The sequence below is a fragment of the Morone saxatilis genome, unplaced genomic scaffold (genome assembly GCF_004916995.1).
Source record: "Morone saxatilis isolate NCDOM2014 unplaced genomic scaffold, NCSU_SB_2.0 Contig24, whole genome shotgun sequence".
NCBI lineage: Eukaryota > Metazoa > Chordata > Actinopteri > Moronidae > Morone > Morone saxatilis.
Window position 1 is genome coordinate 24,887,133 of NW_023339807.1, and position 22,466 is coordinate 24,909,598.

At 38.6% G+C, this 22,466-nt stretch overlaps 2 protein-coding genes across 4 annotated transcripts in view; both read left to right on the forward strand.

The window, feature by feature from the left end:
• Positions 1–996: 996 nt before the first annotated feature.
• LOC118335413 (protein S100-A1-like) lies at positions 997–4,235 on the forward strand. 3 transcript variants are annotated; one of them, XM_035671674.1, is made up of 4 exons: positions 997–1,015; positions 1,152–1,226; positions 2,417–2,580; positions 3,897–4,235. In XM_035671674.1, exons 3-4 carry the CDS (start codon positions 2,440–2,442, stop codon positions 4,083–4,085), a joined length of 330 nt encoding a protein of 109 aa, XP_035527567.1. In that variant the 5' UTR covers positions 997–1,015; positions 1,152–1,226; positions 2,417–2,439; the 3' UTR covers positions 4,086–4,235. The 3 variants fall into 3 exon arrangements, with proteins under 3 accessions (XP_035527567.1, XP_035527568.1, XP_035527566.1); XM_035671675.1 differs by lacking the exon at positions 997–1,015 and having other exon boundaries at positions 1,133–1,226; XM_035671673.1 differs by lacking the exons at positions 997–1,015; positions 1,152–1,226 and adding an exon at positions 1,557–1,729.
• Positions 4,236–13,355: 9,120 nt separating this feature from the next.
• LOC118336530 (protein S100-A1-like) overlaps positions 13,356–22,466 on the forward strand; it is a 22,215-nt gene continuing 13,104 nt past the window's right edge. Inside the window, exons 1-2 of the mRNA XM_035673200.1 lie at positions 13,356–13,496; positions 13,629–13,721. Of these exons, the coding sequence (XP_035529093.1) occupies positions 13,356–13,496; positions 13,629–13,721 (234 nt within the window). The remainder of the gene's footprint in view (positions 13,497–13,628; positions 13,722–22,466) is intronic.

Here is a 22,466-nt window from a genome sequence, read left to right on the forward strand (position 1 = left end):
CATTTATCCAGTTAGATTCCAAGTGCTAATGTTGTGCACCATATCAGTTCGATGTCTAAACAGGCAATAGACATTTTTCACAGAAGCCACTTGGACATGAAGGAGTAAGGTAAACACAGGTGTTACGAATGATACTAATTCCTAACATTTCCTGTTCCATTTAGTGTAGCAGAGCATTTACAGTGAGGCAACATACACAATAACAACACTCTGATTCAGTTTGACCTGAATGGAACAGAACAGTAACATGTTAGCCATAACAATTTTTGCTTGAATACTGACATCTTGGGAGTTTTTGAATATTTAAGTGAAATGTAACCAATACAATTGGTGATGGCTATGGTCCATATGCTACTGGCAGACATTGATAGGCAAGGCAAATGTATTTGAATAGCACATTTCATACCCAAGGCACCCCAAAGTGCTTTACAGTGTTCAAAAGCACAAGCAAAAGAAGAAACAAATGATAAAAGGAATAAGAGCAAGCACACAAGCAGTATTTTGCACCTTAACCATTCAGTGACTGATAAGCAAGCAGTAGAATTCTGAAGTTGATTCAGTGAGAAACTGGTGGGCAGTGCAGTGTTTTGGAAACTGGACTTATAAGCTGTGCTTTTTTTGGTCCTTGTCACAACCCTGGCAGCAGCATTCTGGGTCAGCTGCAGCTGTGTGATTGCTGTCTTAGACAGACCTGTGAAGAGTCCATTACTTTAGTCCAGTAAAGGCATGTACTGTATTAGTCTCTCCAGATCATGTTCTGACCTCAAGTCTCTTATCCTTAAGATATTTTTAAAGGTGGTAGAAGGCTGATTTTGTTATTGATTTAATGCAACTACTGAAATGTAGGTCTGAATCCAGGATAACACAGAGGTTTCTGGTTTGTTTTTTACTCTTCAATGATGGATTATTATGATTTTCTTCACTGGCTCCTAAACCAGTAATTCCAGTTTTGTCCTCCGGAGCATCCAGCTACTCCTGTTACTGGTTGCAGCAGTACTTTTCCTGCTATGGTCAGGTAAAGTTATCAATAAAGTTCACTGTGCTGTGCAGTGGCCTGTGGTTGCCTTAAATGGCTCCCCTGTGCAGCAGGTGGTGTGGCCGCTGCTGTCTGGAGGGAGGCGCCTATCTGATTTGGATGTATTTGCACACAGGTGAGAGAGCCCATATAACTGATGAGATGAGAGCTGAAGCCACTTCCTCCAGCACCTGTTAGCATCAGTGTTCAGGTGAGTTCCTGCTCTTTGTGTTCGTTTTATTTTTAAAAAGAAGCTATACAGATAAGAGCGGTTAGAAAGAAATGGTAAAACGTGCAAAGTGATGTAGTCTTTATGTAATTATTTTATTTAATTATTTTCATTTGACTTGGTATCTGCAGTCTGTTTTAAGCATTTCCAAAATCTTGGTGCTTTAGTCTCTGCTTCAGTTAATTAACACCAGCTTTGCATTTGACGTTCAAAGCCTTTTAATTATCTCCCTGATCGAGGCAGGAATAGATAATTAACGCAATTATCGAGACTAATTAAGGGGATGTGGCGTACAGAAAAGGGATGCAGGATCTTGCTCTCAGTCTGTGGATGGGCAGTCGGTCATTCACACACTCAGACAGGTATATAGAGCAACCTGCATTATTGACCAGAGCGCGTCTCTCCTCGTATAGATGAGAAACATCAGTATGAAACATGACCAACCGGTAATCCGCAGCGTGAAGGCATCCGGTAGTTTATGGAAGGTAATGCAAGACACCATCTAAATCTATTTTATGTGCAACCTGCCCTGCAAGGGGGTCTGCCCTTTGTCCTCCACTGCTTCATGGAGGTGGGGGGTTAAATGACTCAGCCCCCCCTGTAGCAGCTTCTCAGGTGTCTGACAGTGAAGGGCAGGTGTAAGGCTAGATATTGAAACATTTTTCTTCCTTTTTTTTTTTAAAACTCTTGACAGTCATTCTTGACTGTCATTCCTGACCTCCTTCCGTCTCCATTTTCTGTGTGAGTGTGACACAGATCTCAGCAGCTGTGAGACACACAATAGATGTGGTCATTTTTTGTTTGTAAGTTCATTGAGTCCTGTATCATGTCTCTTTTGTTTCTCTTGAGTCTGAACCCTGCAATAACAGTTCTGGACTTGGCTCCTCAGTCAGTGTTTATATACATTGATCAGTCATAGTGCTGTCTTGTAAATCCCACTGACAGGTGCCATGATAATGAGATAATCAGTGTTATGCACTTCAGCTGTCAGTGGTCATGTTATGGCTGATCGGTGTATGTTGTATGTATAAATTAATTCTAAACTACATCTTAGGCAGGCCCAGTAAGGAGTTTCTGTGAGGTTCTCAGGCTGCTGGTCCTCTGCATACAGTTCTGAATCACACTCTGACTAATATATTTTAAAGAGTGGCTCTTTTGACTTGTTCTTCCAGGAATTAACTCAAGGACTAGAAAAATGGCTTGCAACCTGCAAAACTCTATGGAGGGCCTCATCGATGTGTTCCATTCCTATTCTGGAAAAGAAGGTGACAAGTACAAGCTGAGCAAAGGTGAACTGAAGAACCTGTTGCAGGGAGAACTCGCCGACTTCATGGCAGTAAGTATCTTGTTTTCCAAAGGCAAAAATAGTAATAGACTTCTGCAGATTAAGAATCTTCATGTCCCACATGTAACCAAAAGTTTTGTGTCGCATCACAATACTTGCAGTAAGTTAGAATTAGGTTTATTTCACATACAAGAAATTTGCCTTGGTATATTCGTGCATACCAAACGTAGAACAAGAAAAATACAAAAGAACTGCAAGTCAAGAAGCATAAATAGACAAACAGAACATTTACAATAACAAATAAAAAAGACATTCTAAAGATAATGCATAAATACAAATGAAATGCCAGTATCGAGCTGGTTTCAGCCTGATGAATGCCACCTATTCATAAGGAGATTTCATCACTGCCATCACTGACACCCTGAACATTTCCATGTAAGACTGCCTGTTCTGCTCTGTTTGCATGCAGGTTCATTCACAAAAATGTTATCAAAGTGTAAAACGAACAATTTCACACTGCACAGCTTCAAGTCCTGCTGTCAGAAATTGGTAAACAATAAGATAACACATTTAGCAGTGTCAGTTGTGTCGGAGGACCCATAATTGGAAAATATGAATACAGCTGCCAACAATGTGTCATCAGGGAAGTGTAGTACTGTGACAGAAATAAATATGGAATGGTTTTGCCTGAATTACAGATGCAAAAACCTTTATTTCTAAAGAAAAGCAGTCCTCGACTAATATGAAAGACGGCCAAGGTAACGTGACAGTCAATAATGAACAGAGTATTGTAGTCTTCAGTAGGTTAGTTCTAACAGAGGGGAAACCAGACAGCAACCTGAATAAAGACCCTGAGGCAGCTGTCAGAGTGAGACATTTTCACAACATTAATACGTTTTGCTTTGTTTATTTTAATTTCAGTTTTTGTTTTTTTTACTCCAAATTCATTCAGATTAAGCCAATAGTGGAGACAGTCTGTATATGATCGCAACACAAATTCTCCTAAATCCCTTGTACGTGCCATATAGTGTACCTTAAGTGGTGGCTGTGGCTCTGAAGTAAAGCGGGGTGGCCACTTATCAGAAAGTTTTCACTGCATGTCGAAGTGTCCTTGAGCAAGAGATTGTTTAAATGTGTGTGAATGCACTTAGTTTCTGTTTCGAATGAGCAGTTGGCACCTTGCATGACAGCCGCTGCCATCAGTGTATGTGTGTGGATGGATGAGTGTGGCATGTGTACAGTGCTTTGAGTGGTCGAAAGACTAGAAAGGCGCTATATAAGTACAGTCCATTTACCATTTTAAGTATGTGAAGCTGAGACTAATTTCTCTTTGTTTGATTCTCATCATGACACTTTTTTTATTTTAGTGCAGCAAAGACCCCAATGTGATTGACAAGATTATGAGTGACCTGGATGAAAACAAGGATGGTGAAGTGGACTTCCAGGAGTTTATTGTTCTGGTTGCTGCACTGAGTGTCGCCTGCCATGAATTCTTCAAAGACTGTGATAAGAGCTGCATGAAAGACGAGAAGGACCGTGGTTCTAAGAAAGACTGAAATTATAATATTTCACATTAAATCAATAAATGTTTGTCATGTTGGATGTAAAGGTTTGACTCATTCCTTACCCACAGAACCTTGTAATGTTGCAAAAGATGCATCCCAACCACCTTAAAGTCTTCTGCCTTAATAAAATGATATCCTGTTTTCAAGTCTCTTATTTTAAGATTTTATTCATTATATGTACATGTATGTAATGTAATAAGACTTGTTCACATGTGGACTTACCGGCAACCTCGAGCACCACCCAGTGCCTGACTGGCTGACACGTCAGCCAGCTGCCGAGGTCCTGACGTCAGCCCTTCCTGCAGTTTGCTGCTCCTCCTGTTTTGGCCTGAAAGGGAAGCGCTGGCTAGGCACATTAAATGACGTCAGCCCTGGAGGCTCTTGAGACTTTTCATTCATCACACACATTATGGCTGCTCATATCAAAGAATACTGTAAAGTCACTTTGACTAGCAGATAAAACAGACATTTATTGAAGCGACACACGGCAGGCAGAGGCTTTTATGCAATAATGAGATAATTGTCAAACCATTTGAATTTGTTTCTGAATTGCTCTTGTCTTTGTATAGATAGGGTTGCACACTATTCTTTTTGGAGTAATTCAATAAAACAGTTTCTCCCAAATGCCTACCAGTCAGAAAAGTAAGAAATATTGAGATCATAATTAATCCCTCAGCCCAGTGTTGACTCAGTTTAAATACAGAATGCAGACATATTAAAGCACAGGACTTTGTACTGGAATGTTTTATATTGTTTACAACAGCTATGTTACACCCATTGCTTACTTGTGATTCAAAATCAAACACAAGTTAGGGAAGAACCACATTATTTTCAGTATTACTATTTTGACACATTACATTAGTCAGAAATGACAAATATCACAAGTTGCTCCTTTAGTCTGACCGGCAGCAAAAAGTAATGAAACACAAAGGAACCAGGTTTAAGTTAAGTCCACAAGAAACTGTAGGTTTAAAGAGAAATGTCTAGATTTGGGAAATCTTTGCTGAAAACTTAAGGTGTGAATGCTAATACTAATCAGAAGGGACACTTTAACCTTTCACTCCCAAAACAGCTACACAATGTGCACAGTGTAACTCAAACTCCAACACTGATGTGTGACAGAGGCGACCTTACATCCTCCATCTTCATTAACACAAGTAGAGCAATGAAGCATTTAAGGTTAAACGCAGCCCTTAATAGGGCCGCACACAAAGCAGTCTGGAGAAACTCGATATCGGCCCTTACAAAGTTGTGAAGCTTCATTAATCATGAAACAGGAGCTTGTCTGACAGCTATTTATGCAGAGAATCCTCAGAAACACAAGCTCTGGTGTCATGATACTGCAGCCAGTACAAGGCAGGTTTATCTTCTGCTCCAACAAGTCTACTCTGCCTCCACCAGATGGCAGCAGACAGACACTAGACTGCAAATGCAGCCGCGTTAGCCGGGAATGAAACCTTTATTAAGTTATTAACAACTTTGTCCATTGTTCAGATGCAGTTTTTAAATATATAATAACAAAATATATTCTTCAATACTTATAACAATTGAAAATCAATCATCAAGAAAATTATGAAACCTGATTAATGTACAGTATGAAAACATGAAACAGCCGAGGCCTATTACATGAAGGCGTGCTTGAGCACCACCCAGTGTCTGATGGAGGGAACCAGCGTCAGCCTGCTGGTCCTGATGTCAACCCATCCTCCCAGTTCAACAGTGCGCTGCTCATCCAGCTGCTCTGCTCCTCCTGTTTGAAATGAAAATGCTCGCTGTGCATTCTGAAGGCTCTGAGACGTCGACTTTCATTCATCAGACACATTATGGCTGTTCATCATATCAGAGAAAAAATACTGTAAAGTCACTTTGATTAAACCAATATTTATTGAAGCAACCTGCACTGCAGCCAACAGAGGCTTTTATCTACTTATGAGATCATTTGCAAGCCATTTGAATTTGTCTCTGAAATGGTCTTGTGTTCACATGCATAAGGTTGCATTATATCAGGTGCTTGATGGTTTGACCTTTTTTGCCAGAGTTATTGCGTAATGTATTTCCTCTGAAATTAGATGAAGTCAGAGAAATAGAAGGACTGAGCTACCTGTGAATTACATGAATCCGAACAAACACATAGTTTACTCATACCCATAATTTACTCCCAAAGCAGTGTTTACTGGTCCCTTTTTGAAATGTTTCATTTTAAATTATTATTATTATTATTATAGATTATCAAGGCACAGGCCTTTGTGGATATATAATCATTTTTCTTGGCAACAGCTAGATAAAACCAATTCACAGATTCAAATAAATAAAAATTCATCATTGCTCCTCCACTTCTCCATTTTAATCCAACAATTTCACCAGAATTAGTCCCAAGTCTTTCTTGTAGAATTTAGATGAGTGTGGTAAATATAAAACTGCTATTTCTTGGCACTTCAGGTTTGCAGGAAATCACACTTTTTTTTTGTTTGAAACAAGCAAACAAGATATTAATGTTAATTGGTGAGCTTGAGCGATCCTGGTAAGTGGATGTTGTTATCTTTGGACAGAGCCAAGCTCCCTTGTTTCCAGTGTTTATGCTAAGCTAAGCTAACCAGCTACTGGAACTATTGAACAGACAGATATGAAAGTTTTAGCCTCTTCTCAAATATTTCCCAAATTTAACAACCCTAGCTGTTTGGTCGTCATTGCAGTCTTCATCACCCTACCATCACCTGTGTCAAGACCCGCTTCATAGCAATTCTTTCATAGTCGTTTTAGGGTGAAGTTCCTGCATCCTTGTTTACTTGTGGTCTCTTTCCTGATTGCAACATATCTCATTTTCAGCTGTGACAATACTCGCATCAAGGCGTAAAATGTTAATGTTTAAAGAGTACTGCTACAGCACAGTTGCAGTACAACATTGTTGGACTCACGATGAACAAAAAAGTATCAAAATAAATGCTGCAGACCCAAAGATATAGTCTTTTTTATTTTTAATCTTCTTCTTCCTTGTCAAAACCTGGTGCCTACATTACCCACAATACAACTCAACCACTGTCAGTTGGGTCTAATATAGCCTGGAGCAGCTACAGGCTATTGTCTGGCTTTCCAATTCCATAAAGACAGTTTTTTATTTTTTTTATTTTGTAGTCCTTAGGTCCAACACAGACTTTAACAGACTTTGTGTGGCTCCCGCTGGAGCCTAAAAAGGCTTTATAGCATACAAATTTTTCACATATATACAGTAGTACAAGCCAAGACCTAATATAATAATATAAATAGACTTGTATGTGTAAAATCAGCACACTTCCCCCACCCCATGCAACTTTTAAACCAGCATAAACATCCAGTAAGGCAGTTTTACAGGTGTTGCAGCATGACTCTCCATCAGAACAGCTGAGTCACTCTACATCATCCATCACATCATCTTCTGCTCTTCTGCATCTCGTATCCATTATCTCACAGGAATAATGCAACTGGATTGTGACTTTGCATTGCATGTTTGGTTGTTCGTGTTGCTATTTTAGAAATGAAGGTAGCAGGCACTGGTTATTACCATTTATTATAGATTGTTGGATCAATGGCTTGGATCAAGTCATAAATAATTATAAATGTCACACACATCACAAGTCACCAGATTTGATATTTTGATAATATGATATTAAGAATTTAGAAAAGCAGAGGATTAAAAGAGACATGAAAGACTGAAAAAAGAGGAGAATTAAGTGTCCAGCCCAGATAATAAAATCTCCTTTTTAAAGCCTTGGACTGATTTGGCTTCTCTGAGTCTTTGAAGGAAGCCGTTTCTGAGTCGAACAGCAACCACAGCTAAAGCATGATCACCTTTGTTTTTCAGCTTTGATGTTGAAGCAGCCATAAATCTCTGCTCTGAGGATCTGAAACAACTGCAGTCAGAAAGGGGGCCTGGCCATATAATGCCTTGTGTGTCAATAGTACAATTTTTAAAACAAATCCTATAAGTGACATTGAGAGAATGTAAAACACTCTCTAAATCTATGCTTAATTTTTTTATGCATTTGTTCATTCCATCTTTATTTATACAGAGGTCAAATAGACCTCTTTCACAGCAGCCATTTTAACATGAAGTAGTAGGGTGAACACCGGTGTTACCAATGATACGAATTAAGGTTCCATTCGATTTAGTGTAGCAGAGCATATTTCAAGCAGCACCCTCTCTCTGTTTGACCTGAATGGAACATCTGTGTACCCTACCCTACTATTTCCTGTCAAAATAGCTGCTGTGAAAAAGGTCAGTTCACTCTCAAGGGCAACCTCTGTACACAGGGAAATAAAAGCAAAGGCAAAAATCCATTAAACATTAACACTTACAAGAGGTCAAATATTAAAGATGAGGATGTAACGGAGAAACGGTAAAATGGCATTAAACCATCATTAAATAAAATCTGAAATGCAACAAGTTAACCTTTTTTTAACTAATCTCTTTCTGAATTTAACCAACCTCCAGATAGAGGCACTGCTGAAATCTAGTGGGGAAACAGTGAGTCCTACACTGCAGAAGAACTGCAGGTTTTCTAACTGACAGAGAGGACAAACCACACTAAAGAGTTGAGCGTAGATAGCTGCACATATTACAACTAATTGGATGACTATTAAAACCAGACACAGTTAAAAGCCTTAAATACAAGATACTAAGATATAGCTTTTTTTGATCCTTCTAAGATACAGAAAAAAAAATCTAAATTCGAAAGCTCTCCTCAGAGACATTGAGGTTTTATTTTATTGACTCTCTAAAAATATCTAAAAAGATACATTTCCAGCTGGCATCGAGGTGAAACTGATTACAGCAGAGCCAGTCAGCTTAATGAAATGCACAGCTTGACTCAAACTGCAGCACAGACGAGTGACAGGGTCGATGAGCCTGACAGCCTTTGTCTTTATTAACACACGTACGGCGAAGAAGCATTAAGCGCAGCCCTCAAAAGGACGGCACACAATGCAGTCTGGAGAAACTCAATATGGACCCCTACAAAGTCGTGAAGCTTCTTCAATTATGTAACAGCAGCTTGCACTCCTCAGAAAGGCAAGCCCCGTTGGCATGACGCTGCAGCTGCAAACAGAGACTGTAAAATGCAAAGCAGCGATATGTTTGTTGGACCAAGATAAAGAGAAGAGGCCACACAGAGTGGAAAGACAGGGGCCTTAACGACCAGTCAGCAGCTTCATAATCACATAACAATAGTGCCATCAAGTGTCTGCAATTGGCATCTGCAGGCAGATGACGCCACACTAACATTAACAGTGATGATATTTTAATACAGGCAGAGTTTGATGCAACTGCATTCAGTTGAAAGATTTTTCAAAACCTTTCCTCATATATCCTACAATGATTGGTTTACAGGTTTATAAGCAGTCTGTGACTGTTTTGTAAAGTGATGTAATATGCCTTACTGTAAAACAATTGCAAATCCAGAAGGTTTAATTAGGTCACATAAAAAATAATAAATAAATAAAATAATGGAATAGGAGCAGGACAAAGTCAGGGAAGACAAATAAGAATATCCAAAAGAATGAACAGCAAACATATTCTCAGTAACATAGCTGCATATGCCCCTGGGACGACAGCTTCAGCCACCTGATGTTCCTCCTGGAGCCTCTCTCACTCTCACTCTCTTTCTCGCTCGCTCTATCGCTCTCTCTCTCGCGCTCTCTCTCTCCTCCTCTAGTGTTTTTGAGATTGTCTGCAGGTGTGCCGGAGTCAGGCTTGAACCTCCACCTGCACCTCCTCTCCATAATCAAGCCTCTTCATATTCTCAGCTCAGGTTGGATTTCTCAGCCCTAAGCCATCTGTTTGAGCTCTACATGCCCCTCACCCATCCTCTGACTTGATTTTTTTCAATAGATACCCTTGTATCTTACTACTGCCTCATCTTCTGTGTCTGTACCTAGGTTCACAAGCTAACCACCAAATAACAATAAATAATTATTACATGTCTGAAACAAGGAAGGAAGTAAAACACTTCCTCCTACCTCCCTTTTTAATTAATTAACTTATTGTTTATCTTAAATATTCATTGTATCCACCCCAGTGTCCATCATACACTACTTAAATAATTTCCTCTATGTTCATCCTTTTCATACATATACTATAGTGCCCATCCAGCATGACCCAATACACACAGAGAAAAAAAAACAATGCAACATCATTATCCGTGAGGGTCACATTCCTGGGACAAACAAAAGTTGAAAGGTGATACCTGTCTGTAACTATCGAATCTACTGTGGATTGTGTGTGATAAAGTCACTGCTTTCACTAACTTGCAGTTATACCATGTTGAAGGCAGTGAGTGCAGACTAGAAGTGGCGGCTCAAAAACAAGACACCTCTGCTCGATGTACAGACAGGTATCTTGTCTGACGATCTGGAGTCACAAGACTGTTTAGATAGGCATCTACCTGATGTATGTGACCTGTCATATGAAAAATGTCCATGCAAGTTATGCAACATGAACAAGAATCCTCGCTGTACCATACCTCTATAATTTCCATGAGAGAAACTTGACCTCACTGTATAAAACTGTGACCTCTAAGATGACCAAAGCTTCATGAAAATGTATACAGCCACAAACTAGAGACCTCAAGAATTCAAAGGATGGATGGCTGTCTTAACTATATTCACGCCACTGATTTCACATCATATTTTAGTTGTACTAAAAGTGTAGGCCAGGCTGAGACTGAAACATTAAAAAGCTAGTGTATTACATTGTGGCAGTCATTCCCTTGTATTTGCTGTTTATTGATTTATTTTTTTCTTACCCCAACAAACCTGGATAACAAGAAGTCACATGCAAAAAACAGACATTTGTTAATACATTTCCATGATCTACTTGTGTTAATGAACACATAATAGATTAAAGTTTAATTTTACAAATTCATAATAACATTAAAACGTATAGCCAAAAGTTTTTGAGCTGGTGCAGCTGGTGCCTCATGTACCAGAGTGCTTGCTGCAGGGGTCATGGGTTCAAGTCCAACCTGTGGGCCCTCTCTCTCTCCCCTCCCCTTCCCTTTCTATCTTGGGTTGCCCTGTCAAGTAAGCATGAGCAAACTAGCACACTCCATACATTATTGAACATTGTGTTTCTAACATACTATCTTGTCTTCTAATCAATTCTTCTCTTATCAAGCTTTTACCATCTCTCCAGAATAAAATCATAAAGCGATCTGCACATACATTTCTTCAAATCATTCTCTCAGGATGGAAAGAGAAAAGTCAAACTGAGAAGAGAAAATAGGATAATTGACTTTTAACCTAAGATGCTGTACCATTGGGACCTATGACCTGAGCGTTAATTAGTATCTTGGGTTTGAACTAAACATTTAAGTGACTGTAAAGGAAATGCATCGATGCTGCTGGAAAGAGAAAAAATCATTGCATTTACAATATCAAATCTTTACATGGCCCCCTTCTGTTCTCTATATATTTGCTGCCTCTTGGCCAGGTTATCCAAAAACATGATGTGCTGTACCATTTTTATGCCGATGACACGTTATACATGCCTTTAAAACCGAAGGAGCAGCCTAGCAAACCTCACAACTTGCCTCTCTGACGTTAAATCCTGGATGTCCCAAAATTTTAATGATGATAAATCGAAGATCATCCTGTTTGTTCCCCCTTATTCCATGAGCTCACTTTGTGCAAATCTTGGTAGTCTGTCAGACAATATTAGGCAGGCTGCTAGGAATCTTGGGGTAATATTTGATGCAAACCTGTGATGATGAGCAAGTCAAAAATGTTCAGTCATGGTTCATCCAGCTAAAGACAATCCCAAGGTCATTTTTATGGATCTGTTTCATTTTTTCTGTGGATCGGACTTTTGCCATTGGAGCCCCCAACTGAGAGACTCTTCTTTTTAATCTTTTATGTGAATATTTGATGTGTTTTTATTCCTATTTATTTGTTGTTACTCATTCTATTGTTAGTTTTTACTTCTGCGCTTATATTCCTCATATAAATGTTTTTTTTTTCTTTTTCCTTTTGTGCAACACTTTGTGACATTAAGAATAGTGCAATATAAATAATATAATATATATAATAATAATATAAAAGTTTATAATCATTATGACACACCCAGATGTACTGATAAAGATGCATCCACGCCCAAACAGATGGCATCAGAATAAAGAGCCAGATTTTATCTCTACTGACAGCACTATAAAAGCAATGACATGAAGGTGAATGTTATTTCTCCTTCCTGAGATCATCTGATCTTCCTTAACAGCTTCGTAGAGGTGAGTGTATATATGGTAATATTTGGAATGGCATTTTCAATAAGGAACATTTAAGACTCTATATTCAAGTCTATGAATATATGTATGTATAAATAGGAGATAGCAATAATTGAATAATTCCATCAGGCAGTAGTCCTGGATGCTTTTAGATCAGCTGGCACAAAACCATATGATGCAATTTTCTATCAAAATTAGGTTAATACTGTAATACTTAATTTAAGGGGTATTTAATATTTATATTGATAAACTGATTTTTAAACTGTGAAATATCTATCGGCCAATATTCATTTTATATAACATAAACAATAATTTCTTAATCAAATGTTTTGGTTCAGTTTGGTTATTGATACTGTGACCAAAATATGAATTGAGCATTTTACACTTGGAATATGACTCATGTCTCATGAACAAATTATGTAGGTAATGGTGACACTGTTTTTGACAAGCTCGATGATTCAGCCAGAAGAGACAATATCATTGTACTGTACTGACAACACATTGTGGAAACAATTATGCTTTCATGTCTTATAAAACTGACCAAACCAAGTATTCATGTCAGGATCTTAAGGAAGTAAATTTTCTGTATAGAAAACAACAAATTTCCTCTAAAGGAGTGAGGCATAGCTGCAGTTTTAACAACATAATAAAATGATTTTGTTCATACATTTAAAAGCTTTTAAAGGATTAGTCTATATAAAGAAGCCAGATCCACTTTATGATAATGTGGTGTCTTGATTTGAATAACACAAACATTTCTGTGGACCTTTCAAAGTCAGCAACATCATGCTTAATCTGGTCCTGAGAAATGGAGGCGATAATGCCCCAGTTTGATGAGATAATATGAGCTGGGTTTTTTGGGGGGTTTTTTTAGCTTTCAGAACAAGAACTAAAAGGCCAGAAGAATACAAGTGTGTCACCTGAGATTTAGAGACTTTAATGATACCATTTAGTTGTTTTATGCTGATTTATTTGAACTTTTACTTCCTAGACATTCTGCAAAGGACTAAACATGTCTGGTAAACTGGTATCAGCCATGAGCAGCCTTGTTGAGCTGTTCGAGTGCTACGCACTAAAAGATGGCGACAGGTTGCACCTGAGCAGAAGGGAGATGAGTAATATGTTTCACGAAGAGCTTGGAGATCTTATCCAGGTACTAACCTCACTCTCACTGTCTGTTCATGGGAATGGTACAAATGAGGGTGTTGCAGAATTTAATTAATATATATTATATATATAAATTATAAATTTATGGCCTTGTCTTTAATTTGTCTTTCTTTCAAAGCGGAGCAAGGACCCTCAAAAAACAGGGGAGATCTTGACTAACATGGACCAGAATCTGGATGGCCAAGTGGACTTTGAAGAGTTTGTTTCCATGGTGACTAAATTCACTATGTGCAGCTTCGACTACTTCGATTACTTACTATGGACAGTACTGTAGTTTACACCAGTAGATGTGGTAATCCATGGTAAAAAGTATGAGTGTCACGCAGTCAAAGATTGCTTATACTCAGATTTGACCTGTGATGTTGATTAAAAATACAGTTACAAAGGTTCAAGTTGCAAGCTGAACTTGTTCCCTGCTGGTGTTAACCTCTGACTCATTTAAAATGTCATCTTCTGAATATTAAAGATGAACTCTCTGATCTTTTATGCATTTTGTCATTTAATATGCTAAACTGATCAAGAATCAGGGATGAGATTCATTAAAATGTTCTCTGAAACACACCTGTGTGACCTCCAGTGTCAATTATCTTCCTCCTGAATATATCTGAGTGCACTACCCTCAATTTTTACTTACTTTTTTTTTTAAGCTGTAACTAACTTCGACTTTAAAGTTTTATTACTGCCTGTCTTGATTTATTAACATGGCGCTATTTTGCTGTTTCCGTGATTGCAAGTGAAGAATTTGATTTATTCAACAAACATTCTTCAAACAAATAACCTGACACCAGTTTGATTATAAACACAATATTAAAATAAAATATATTTGCTTTTACAAATGAACCCTTCATCTGATAACACTGAAGGAGTTGAGAATAAAGACTCAAATGTATAAACATGATTTCAAATGGACTATTCAAACAGAAATTGTGTGGTGTGTGCTGAGTCTCACTGACAATAAGAACCTGGATGATTCTAACGGGATAAAAAAGACTTAAAGTTGGCTACGGCTCTAACTTGTTATTTTTGATCAAGGGGTGGACCCAAATGCAAGATACAGATACAAAGATGTCATTAAGTTAAGAAGGTTTATTCCAAAATTGATGAGCTGATGAGCAGATGCTGAGCAGGTAGGTGAGCTGGGAGTGGTGATGAGCTGATTCCAGACTGGTGTGCAAAAGAGCACAGCTGAGAGACAGGAGGGGACCCACAACACACAGACACAGAGACAAACAGGAGCACAGTAGACACAGGGGAGGGTGACACACAAGAATAAAGACTGTAGTGAAAATGCAGGAGTACAGCCATGACATTTTAATTTGTCACTCTACCATGTCTGTTGTCCAACATGCTAGGCCTCACAATGTAGGACGACACCACATGGTGCCAAAGTTTTGCTGCATGCCTAGATATGACTATAAGTGAATAGTAAAGTTTTTTTTATTTGGGTGCAGTGGTCCTTTTTACTAAAACAATTGACCAGACACCAAAAACAATGTCCATAAAATATTTTATAATATTAATTATACTACTACTAATTATATTTTCTGCACATTTTAGTTCCTGACGTAAATAGATGTATTTAAAAGCACTAGAAAAATAATATTTTATAATAATATATAAATATATATTGCTGAAAATACACAATTAAACAATTAAAAAAAAGACAACCAAACAAATAAAATTTGGTGTCCTTGTGGCAGTGCAGCAACTGACCAGCAGATGGAGACACAGACCATCTGTCCTCACAGTGCCACTGTCAACCTGAACCCTTAATGTTTGCTCATTATAACATTTTATTTTCCTAATTTTTGTTTTTATTTCTTCTTGATGTGGGGGATCGATGTGAATGACATATATTGTTTTCCCATAATCCTCATGTAATTACATAATATGCATCTGATAGATAGAAAAGTAAGGTCTAACAACTGGACTGTGCTTTAGCAATGGTGGGATGGAAAGCAGGATTAGGAAAGATTTAGGTCATCATGGTGACTACAGTTATTAGTAACACTTCCAGGCAAAAAAAAATTATTCAGTGTACTTTTTGTATAGTTGAAAGACTGTCAGGGCCCTCTGGTGGACAGACCAAAATTCTTTGTTGTTTATCATCTGACCTATACACTGAAGCTGAAGCATCTGCAATAAGCTCACATCAGCCAATAATGGCTTTTCAGACACTAGTGTTTTATTTTATTTATTTAAATATCTGAACTTGCAAATAAATACAATCGTTCCTCATCTAATGATGTAGAGAGGAACTGCATTTACAAGTCCAAAAATAGTAACTGGTAATACTGTAACACAGAAACAGACAATACAATGAAGTGCAATAATATAATCTGCATTTTTATATTCTCTTTGTTTCTCATGCATGAAAGCATGACAGGCTTCTACTTAAAATGAGAAAGTTGGGTTTATTTATTTCTTCTCTGGGAAAATTCAATCCATCTTTTATTTGAGGCTTTAAGTGACATTTCGCATTTAGTCACAATTGCTTTGTGGCTAAAACCTTTCATTCATTCATGTTAATAATCATAGATGCTACATTCACTCAACATGACTATGAAGCAGGCTGACACTGAACAAAAATATTACAGGAAATGCAAAACTTATTTTAAATTTCAGTGATCTTATATTTTCTTTCAAAATGATGTATTAGTATTAAATATATATTAAAAGCTCCAGTGTGTTACACTTAGCAGGATCTATTTGCAGAAACGGGATTTAATATAGAAAGAGCTGTATTTATTTTTTGTCCAGATCTCCCTGCAAGCTGCATTAACATAGTGTTTTAAAGCTTTTCTCCCCTTCCTGTTTGTTTCATGTGTCATTAAATTGGACATAGCTGGCATCATGTACAGTCCTAGTCAAACATGACGGTGCCGTATGTTAGCAGGCTGGTGCTGTGTTTACAACTGAGATGGACAGGAAATGTGTTGTATGGATCTTATTAACAGTGAGAGTCACAGAGAGATTCAATATCCTGACTTCATGTTTGGAGCGACAGTTGTTGGAATATGTTTACACACGCATGCATGAGTGTGTGTTCTCTGACATCACGGTGTAATAAAGCTGTATTTAAAGAGTCGTATATGTGAAACCAACCATGTAGCTTGTACCGATGTTGTAAACATTACCTACACATATGGTTAAACACCAATATCCATTTTGGTCCAGGAGATGACTGCACTACAAAACTGCTATCAAATATAATCCTCTGTAACAATGTGATGAATGGGAAAGTTCAGAGAGAGACTGAATTCATCTTAATAAGGGTTGTTAAACCAACCTAATTGGAAAGTGACACTGTGGAGTGGCCATTTCACTCTTCTGGTGATGTATTTGTGTACAAATGCCTTTTTATGTGCACATCTATATGTATGCCTACAGGTTTGCATGAAGCTCATGTAGGAGGGCAGCATTTGTGTCTGCATGTGTACTGATCCAGTTAGCCATTAACAGATGGGTCATCTTGTATTACCTTCCCTCTTTTGTTTGAACTGAAGTAAAACCTTCTCTTGTGGTTTTACTGCTTCATCCTCCCATTTTTGTTTCCCAGCTGCCCTGATTATATCTGCCCACTGGACCTGCCCGCAGCTTTTTGCTTTTTCAAGTAAGTCATTTTTCCAGTGTAGGTCTTCATGGGTCCAAACCCAACCCATTGGAAGAAAAATTTAAGAGGAGCCAGATTGCGCCTACATCGAATAACTGGTAGACTTGCACAGGCCCAAAAGAGCAGCAATACATGTTTCCTAAGTTGCAACATGTTGTCTCTCACAAGGTCGTCAAAAAGCAATGTGCTTACTCACATCCTGCAGCGTCACATATTGCTATAGCCTTTAGTGTCTGTTGCTTCTCATACAGATGGTAAACAGTACCTTAATTGTACGAAATGCAGAGGGCCAAACAGTTGGTATTTGATGACCTGGGAATGAGAATGGGCTGCAACACATGGCCATGACACCATGTGATCAGAGCTAAGTTCACTTAGAGATCTAAGGCAACTTTATCATGTTGGTGCTGCAACATGAAAGGCGATCATTAAAGTCATTAGGCTTCATCCTCTGGACAGCATGGATATCTGTCCCAAGAGTTCAACCTGAACAAAGTTGCCACTAACATTTCTATCACACGCTATCCCACAAATTGTGGTCATGGTTTAAAGAAATCAACATTGAAATGCACAGATTGTTCTGAAGTAGATAAATTTGATTCCATTGATCATTTTCATCGAACAACCCTAAATGAATGTAGAAACTGTGACGCCTAGGGTCTGGTCCTCGTTATCAGACGATACTTAAGGTTTACTGCTTGGAGTGAAAGAGAGTTATCAGTGCATCCCTGCTGTTTGCATAGTTTCTCCAGTGAAAGATGGACTTGGACAAGCAGCGATATGACTCAGGTCAATGTTTACCTCTCACCTTTCTTATCGAGCTGGGAGTTTGCCCTCCGCCCAGACAGAAAGCCCCTCGCCTCTCCCCTCAGTGTTTCCTCGCTTCTCTTCACAGTGGCTTCAGCTGTTGAGCAACACATCGGTTATAATCCTGACAAAGTTAGATATGTGAGAGCCGAAAACACAAGACGCTGATGACGTTACATTTAATTCCAGAAGGTCAGTACCTGGGGAGGAATGTGTATTATGAACTGAACTGAGCGTTGCCAGCTATTAACCTTTTTCAAAAAGGTTAACCCTAATCCTTAATGTAACTAACACTGACTATACACTTCTTATCTTTCTCTTTGGCCTCTAAGTTCACCCTCCATCCTGCTCCACCTGTTTGCACCTGCTTTAAAAGGAAAGAGATGGGGAAGTCATATAAAAGGAGAAATCCACCATGAAACATGGTCAACATGATGTTATTTTCATTATTTCCAGTTAGTGACTTAATGTTTCTGATCTAAAACAGTAGGTTGTTGAGTAATTTAAGTCGTCTAAACTAACAGAAAAATGACTCTTAGGGGCTGACTGGAAACATTGTCAAGTTTGTCCTAAGTTTTTGTGAGGAGTTTTTGTGAGGTAAAAAAAATAATTTTATCTACATAGGTAACAGGCTCTCCTCTACGGAGTCCACCATGAGGAACTTCCATCTACAGTAGCTCAGAAGAGACAAACCAAAAACTTTTAGTTTTAGTGTTCTACACAGTGGTCCTTTAAATAGAACAGAAGATAATAAAACAACAAACAACTTTTATCTACTCTTTCCTAGCCAAAATAGTATGGATAGTTTTGTCAGACACAACCCTAAACCACAAAAACAGGAAAAAAAAGCATAAACCATGCAATCAAAAAACAAACTTTTTATGCATTATGTATTTCAATGCAATAAAAGTGTTATCTATTTCAGTCGTAACACTGCGTGAGGCATTAAAGCTGATGCATGTTTTATTGACCTGACTCCTCATCACTTTACATAATCTTTGAACTTTTAATACTTTGTAACACCATGCCACGTCACTCTTACCAAACGCAGTAACAGTGTTTACGTCAGTGGTGGTGACTCTGTGTGTTCTTACTTATATATATGTGTGTGTGTTTGTGTGCGCACGCTTGTGCATAAAAAACCTCCGGCCCTGCCGTCTGCAGCAGTCAGGACAATGGCACGCAGTCCCACTGCAGACAGAGAGTCTGCAGGCAGAGTGAACACACAGATAAATTATGTCGACTAATGGCTCATCAAACTGTCACACTGAGCTCAGACAATGCACGCAGCACTGTAAAACCACAGAAGAAGAAGGAAAAGATACAGAGACGCAGGGAAAGGCTATACTTAAAGTGTCCGATGTGAGACGTCACTCAAGATTGCTCAATAAGACACATGACCTGTACGGGCTGTCCTGAATGATTAATGTGAATGCCTGAAAATAAGCTAATAGAATGACTAGACGAAGATTTTAAGATGCATTAACCATTCAGAAAGTGCTCTAGATCTAAAGTGTGTGACCATACAGTAGTACTGTAAATACTTTTTCTTAATTAATTAATTAATTAATTAATTAATTAATTAATACTTTTATTTTCTTTGGTCTGTATTTAACCACTAAGGCCGCAGTTGGCTACAAGGAATCTAGAGTATCCCTGGAGCTGCCAGAGGTTGAATATCTTGCTGAAGGGCAACATGGTCGTATTGTCACTGATGTCACTCTATGTCACTAAAGGGGCAATTTGAAGCCTTGAATTTTATTTGATCACACCTTACTGTTATCTTTCCCTAGAATTTGGTACCAGAAAATCCTAATCTGGATTAAGGACAGGGCCTGGGTGGAGATGAGGTGGGAAGGGACGATGATAAGGTGTTAAAACTTGTTAATGAAAAATAGTACACAAATCTATAAAATGTCCACACCTGGTGTGATAATATACTCTCAATTAGGTTTTTTTGGGGGGGCTTTTATTGCCTTTATGATAGTGACAGCTGAAGACAGACAGGAAAGGGGGGCAGGTTGGATTTGAACACTGGGCCGCTGCAGCAAGGACTCAGCCTCCGTACCTGGGCTGCCAGCTCTACCCACTGAGCTAACTGGGTGCCCTGTCAATTAGTTTTGAAGTATTTGTACTCTCTGTTTCTGAATTTTCACAAAACACTTGTATGCCAGCAACAGCCATATTTGGAGTCCACTATGGCGGACAATAATATTAAATGTCCAGTGTGTAACATTTAGGAGGATCTACTGGCTGAAATTGGATTATTATAATAATAATAGCTATGATTTCATTAGTGTTAATTCACCTGAATATAGAATTGTTGTGTTTTCTTTACCTTAGAATGAGCTGTTTCTATCTAGAGGCCCGTTCTCCTTCCTAAGTTGTCAAATACTGATGCGAACTGTGTTCAGTTAGTTGCAATCTGCAACTTCACCACTAGATGCCATTAAATCCTGCACACTGGTCCTTTAATTGTATTGTATTGTGTAATGTATCACTCTGATTGTGCATTTCAGCAGATTCTCTGCTCTGATGAGAGTTATAGAAGGCGTGAAGACTCTGTGAAGGCACAGTTCATAGAGTGTGTCATACATGAGGTCAAGCTCAGTTCCGGACTTTAAACACGGTCTAGTAAACCTCTGTACATTTGCCTGTCTTTGCTGGACCTCAACTCATCAGAACAAGCACTCTTAAAGTGCTGCACAGTAGCTCCTAGTGATGTCCAAATAGCATGCACTGTGCAAAAGCTACTGGTCACCCAGCAAACATCCAACACTCTGCCAATGCAAAGAAGTTGTGACCCTACTTCAGCTGTTGCATCTTTATAAGTTCACACTCATTTTTGTTCAGCATACTATACAGAAAATACAGTTTCTGGATAAAAGTTTTGAAGTGATTGACAGAGTTTACCTCATCAACTGCATCTGACAACCTGGTTGTCCTTCCCCTGACTTTTTTCCTAAAATGCTGCTGGCTCATTATTCTGTAAAGCCAGCAAACAAGAAAACCCTCTGCTCTCAGATTTTCCAGTTCAACAAGCTCAAGTAATATGAATTTAGGGCTTTATTCTTGAACTGATGCTCTAACTGAAATGAGGACAGCTTTGTGACTTAAAGAAGATGCCTCGTCAATTAGGACAGCTAACTTACTGGATGATGCTATCATCCTGGCGGTTTTACCTATGGTCTTATGTCAACATTGCTAGTTGCTAATATTTGTTGCCTTGGAGGATAGTTTACATATAAGGAGTGATGATTGATAGGTTTATCCTTATATTTATACCATAACCCTAACCACAGAGAGAGTAGTAGTGTAATGCCTTTGCCATCCTAAGACATAGGAAATTTGTCCTGTAGCATACACTGTAAAACCAGATCAGTTGATTTAATTCAAAAAAATGTTAAAACTGAATACATCAAAATGCTTACATTTCAAAAAGTAACTACATTTTGTAAGTTTCTTACCATAACATTACAAAACTAAGTTAGTGTCACCTAAAATTATTAAAGTAAAAGCGGCTTAATCAAGAATCTTTTTTGACATAAAATTGAGTTTGTGTTACTTAAAACAATGTTGAAACCGATTACCTCAAAATCTTTGAGTTAAATAAACTTATCTGGTTTTACAGTGATTTAGAAATTGGTATGGGGGGGCGTGAGAGGCAGGAGGGGCTGATGGAGTTTCTGACAGGAGTAAAAAGAAAAACGGAGGAGACGTCAGAGGCAAGAACAGCAAGTGACGGTAACCGGCATAAACCTAATAAGAGCAGGAAATACGACGAAGCCTACACAGCCTTTGGGTTTACCGTGCGAATTAACGTCGGAAAAGAGGGAAGAGACTCGTGTGTGTGGTTTATGCCAATCAGAACTCGCAGCTGACAGCATGAAACCGAACAAATTAATGACGGCACCGAGGATCCGTTAAACCCGAATGATTTCAAGTAAAGGGGCAGCGGACTGATTAGATTTCATCGATAAACTCGATTATTTCGCCAGACAGGGGGCCGGTCATTTTGGTGAGCACTGCATCGAGTAAGAATAAGAAAAGCGACCTGTTAGGCTCGTAATCGAAGCTAAAACGGTAGAAAAGAAGGTAATGGAACGCCCTTAAGACCACATCGCAATTGTGCAAAGACCTCACGATAAGATCTGGCACAGGAACTGATTATCCACCGAGCAGAATATTGAACAGACACAATGCAATGCCTAGGTGAAAAGTGCTGAAGAGTGGAAATACATATAGAGTCACACTAACATAATTATCCAAAATGACACGATCGGAGATGCGTATATTTGACATTCGACGACGGGACACCCAAGAGTTGTAAGAACAACTCATGTCAAGTACTTGTAAGTTTTGTTGTTTTGTCAGTTTGTTGTGTGATTTGTTCTGTTGTTTGTTTTGTAGCGCGAAGTTTTTTGTTTTTTTTTGTTCATAGGCTAGAGTCCCCCATCCCTGTGTGACACCACGGACGACCACCCCCCACCCCAACCACGACCCCCCCGCACCCCCCACGCCCGCCCCCCCACCCCC

Bases quoted from the DNA above. Each gene is read 5' to 3' on its own strand.
- LOC118335413 (XM_035671673.1), top strand. The intron at 2,581-3,896 runs GTAAGTATCTTG...TTTTTATTTTAG, and splicing joins AACTCGCCGACTTCATGGCA to TGCAGCAAAGACCCCAATGT.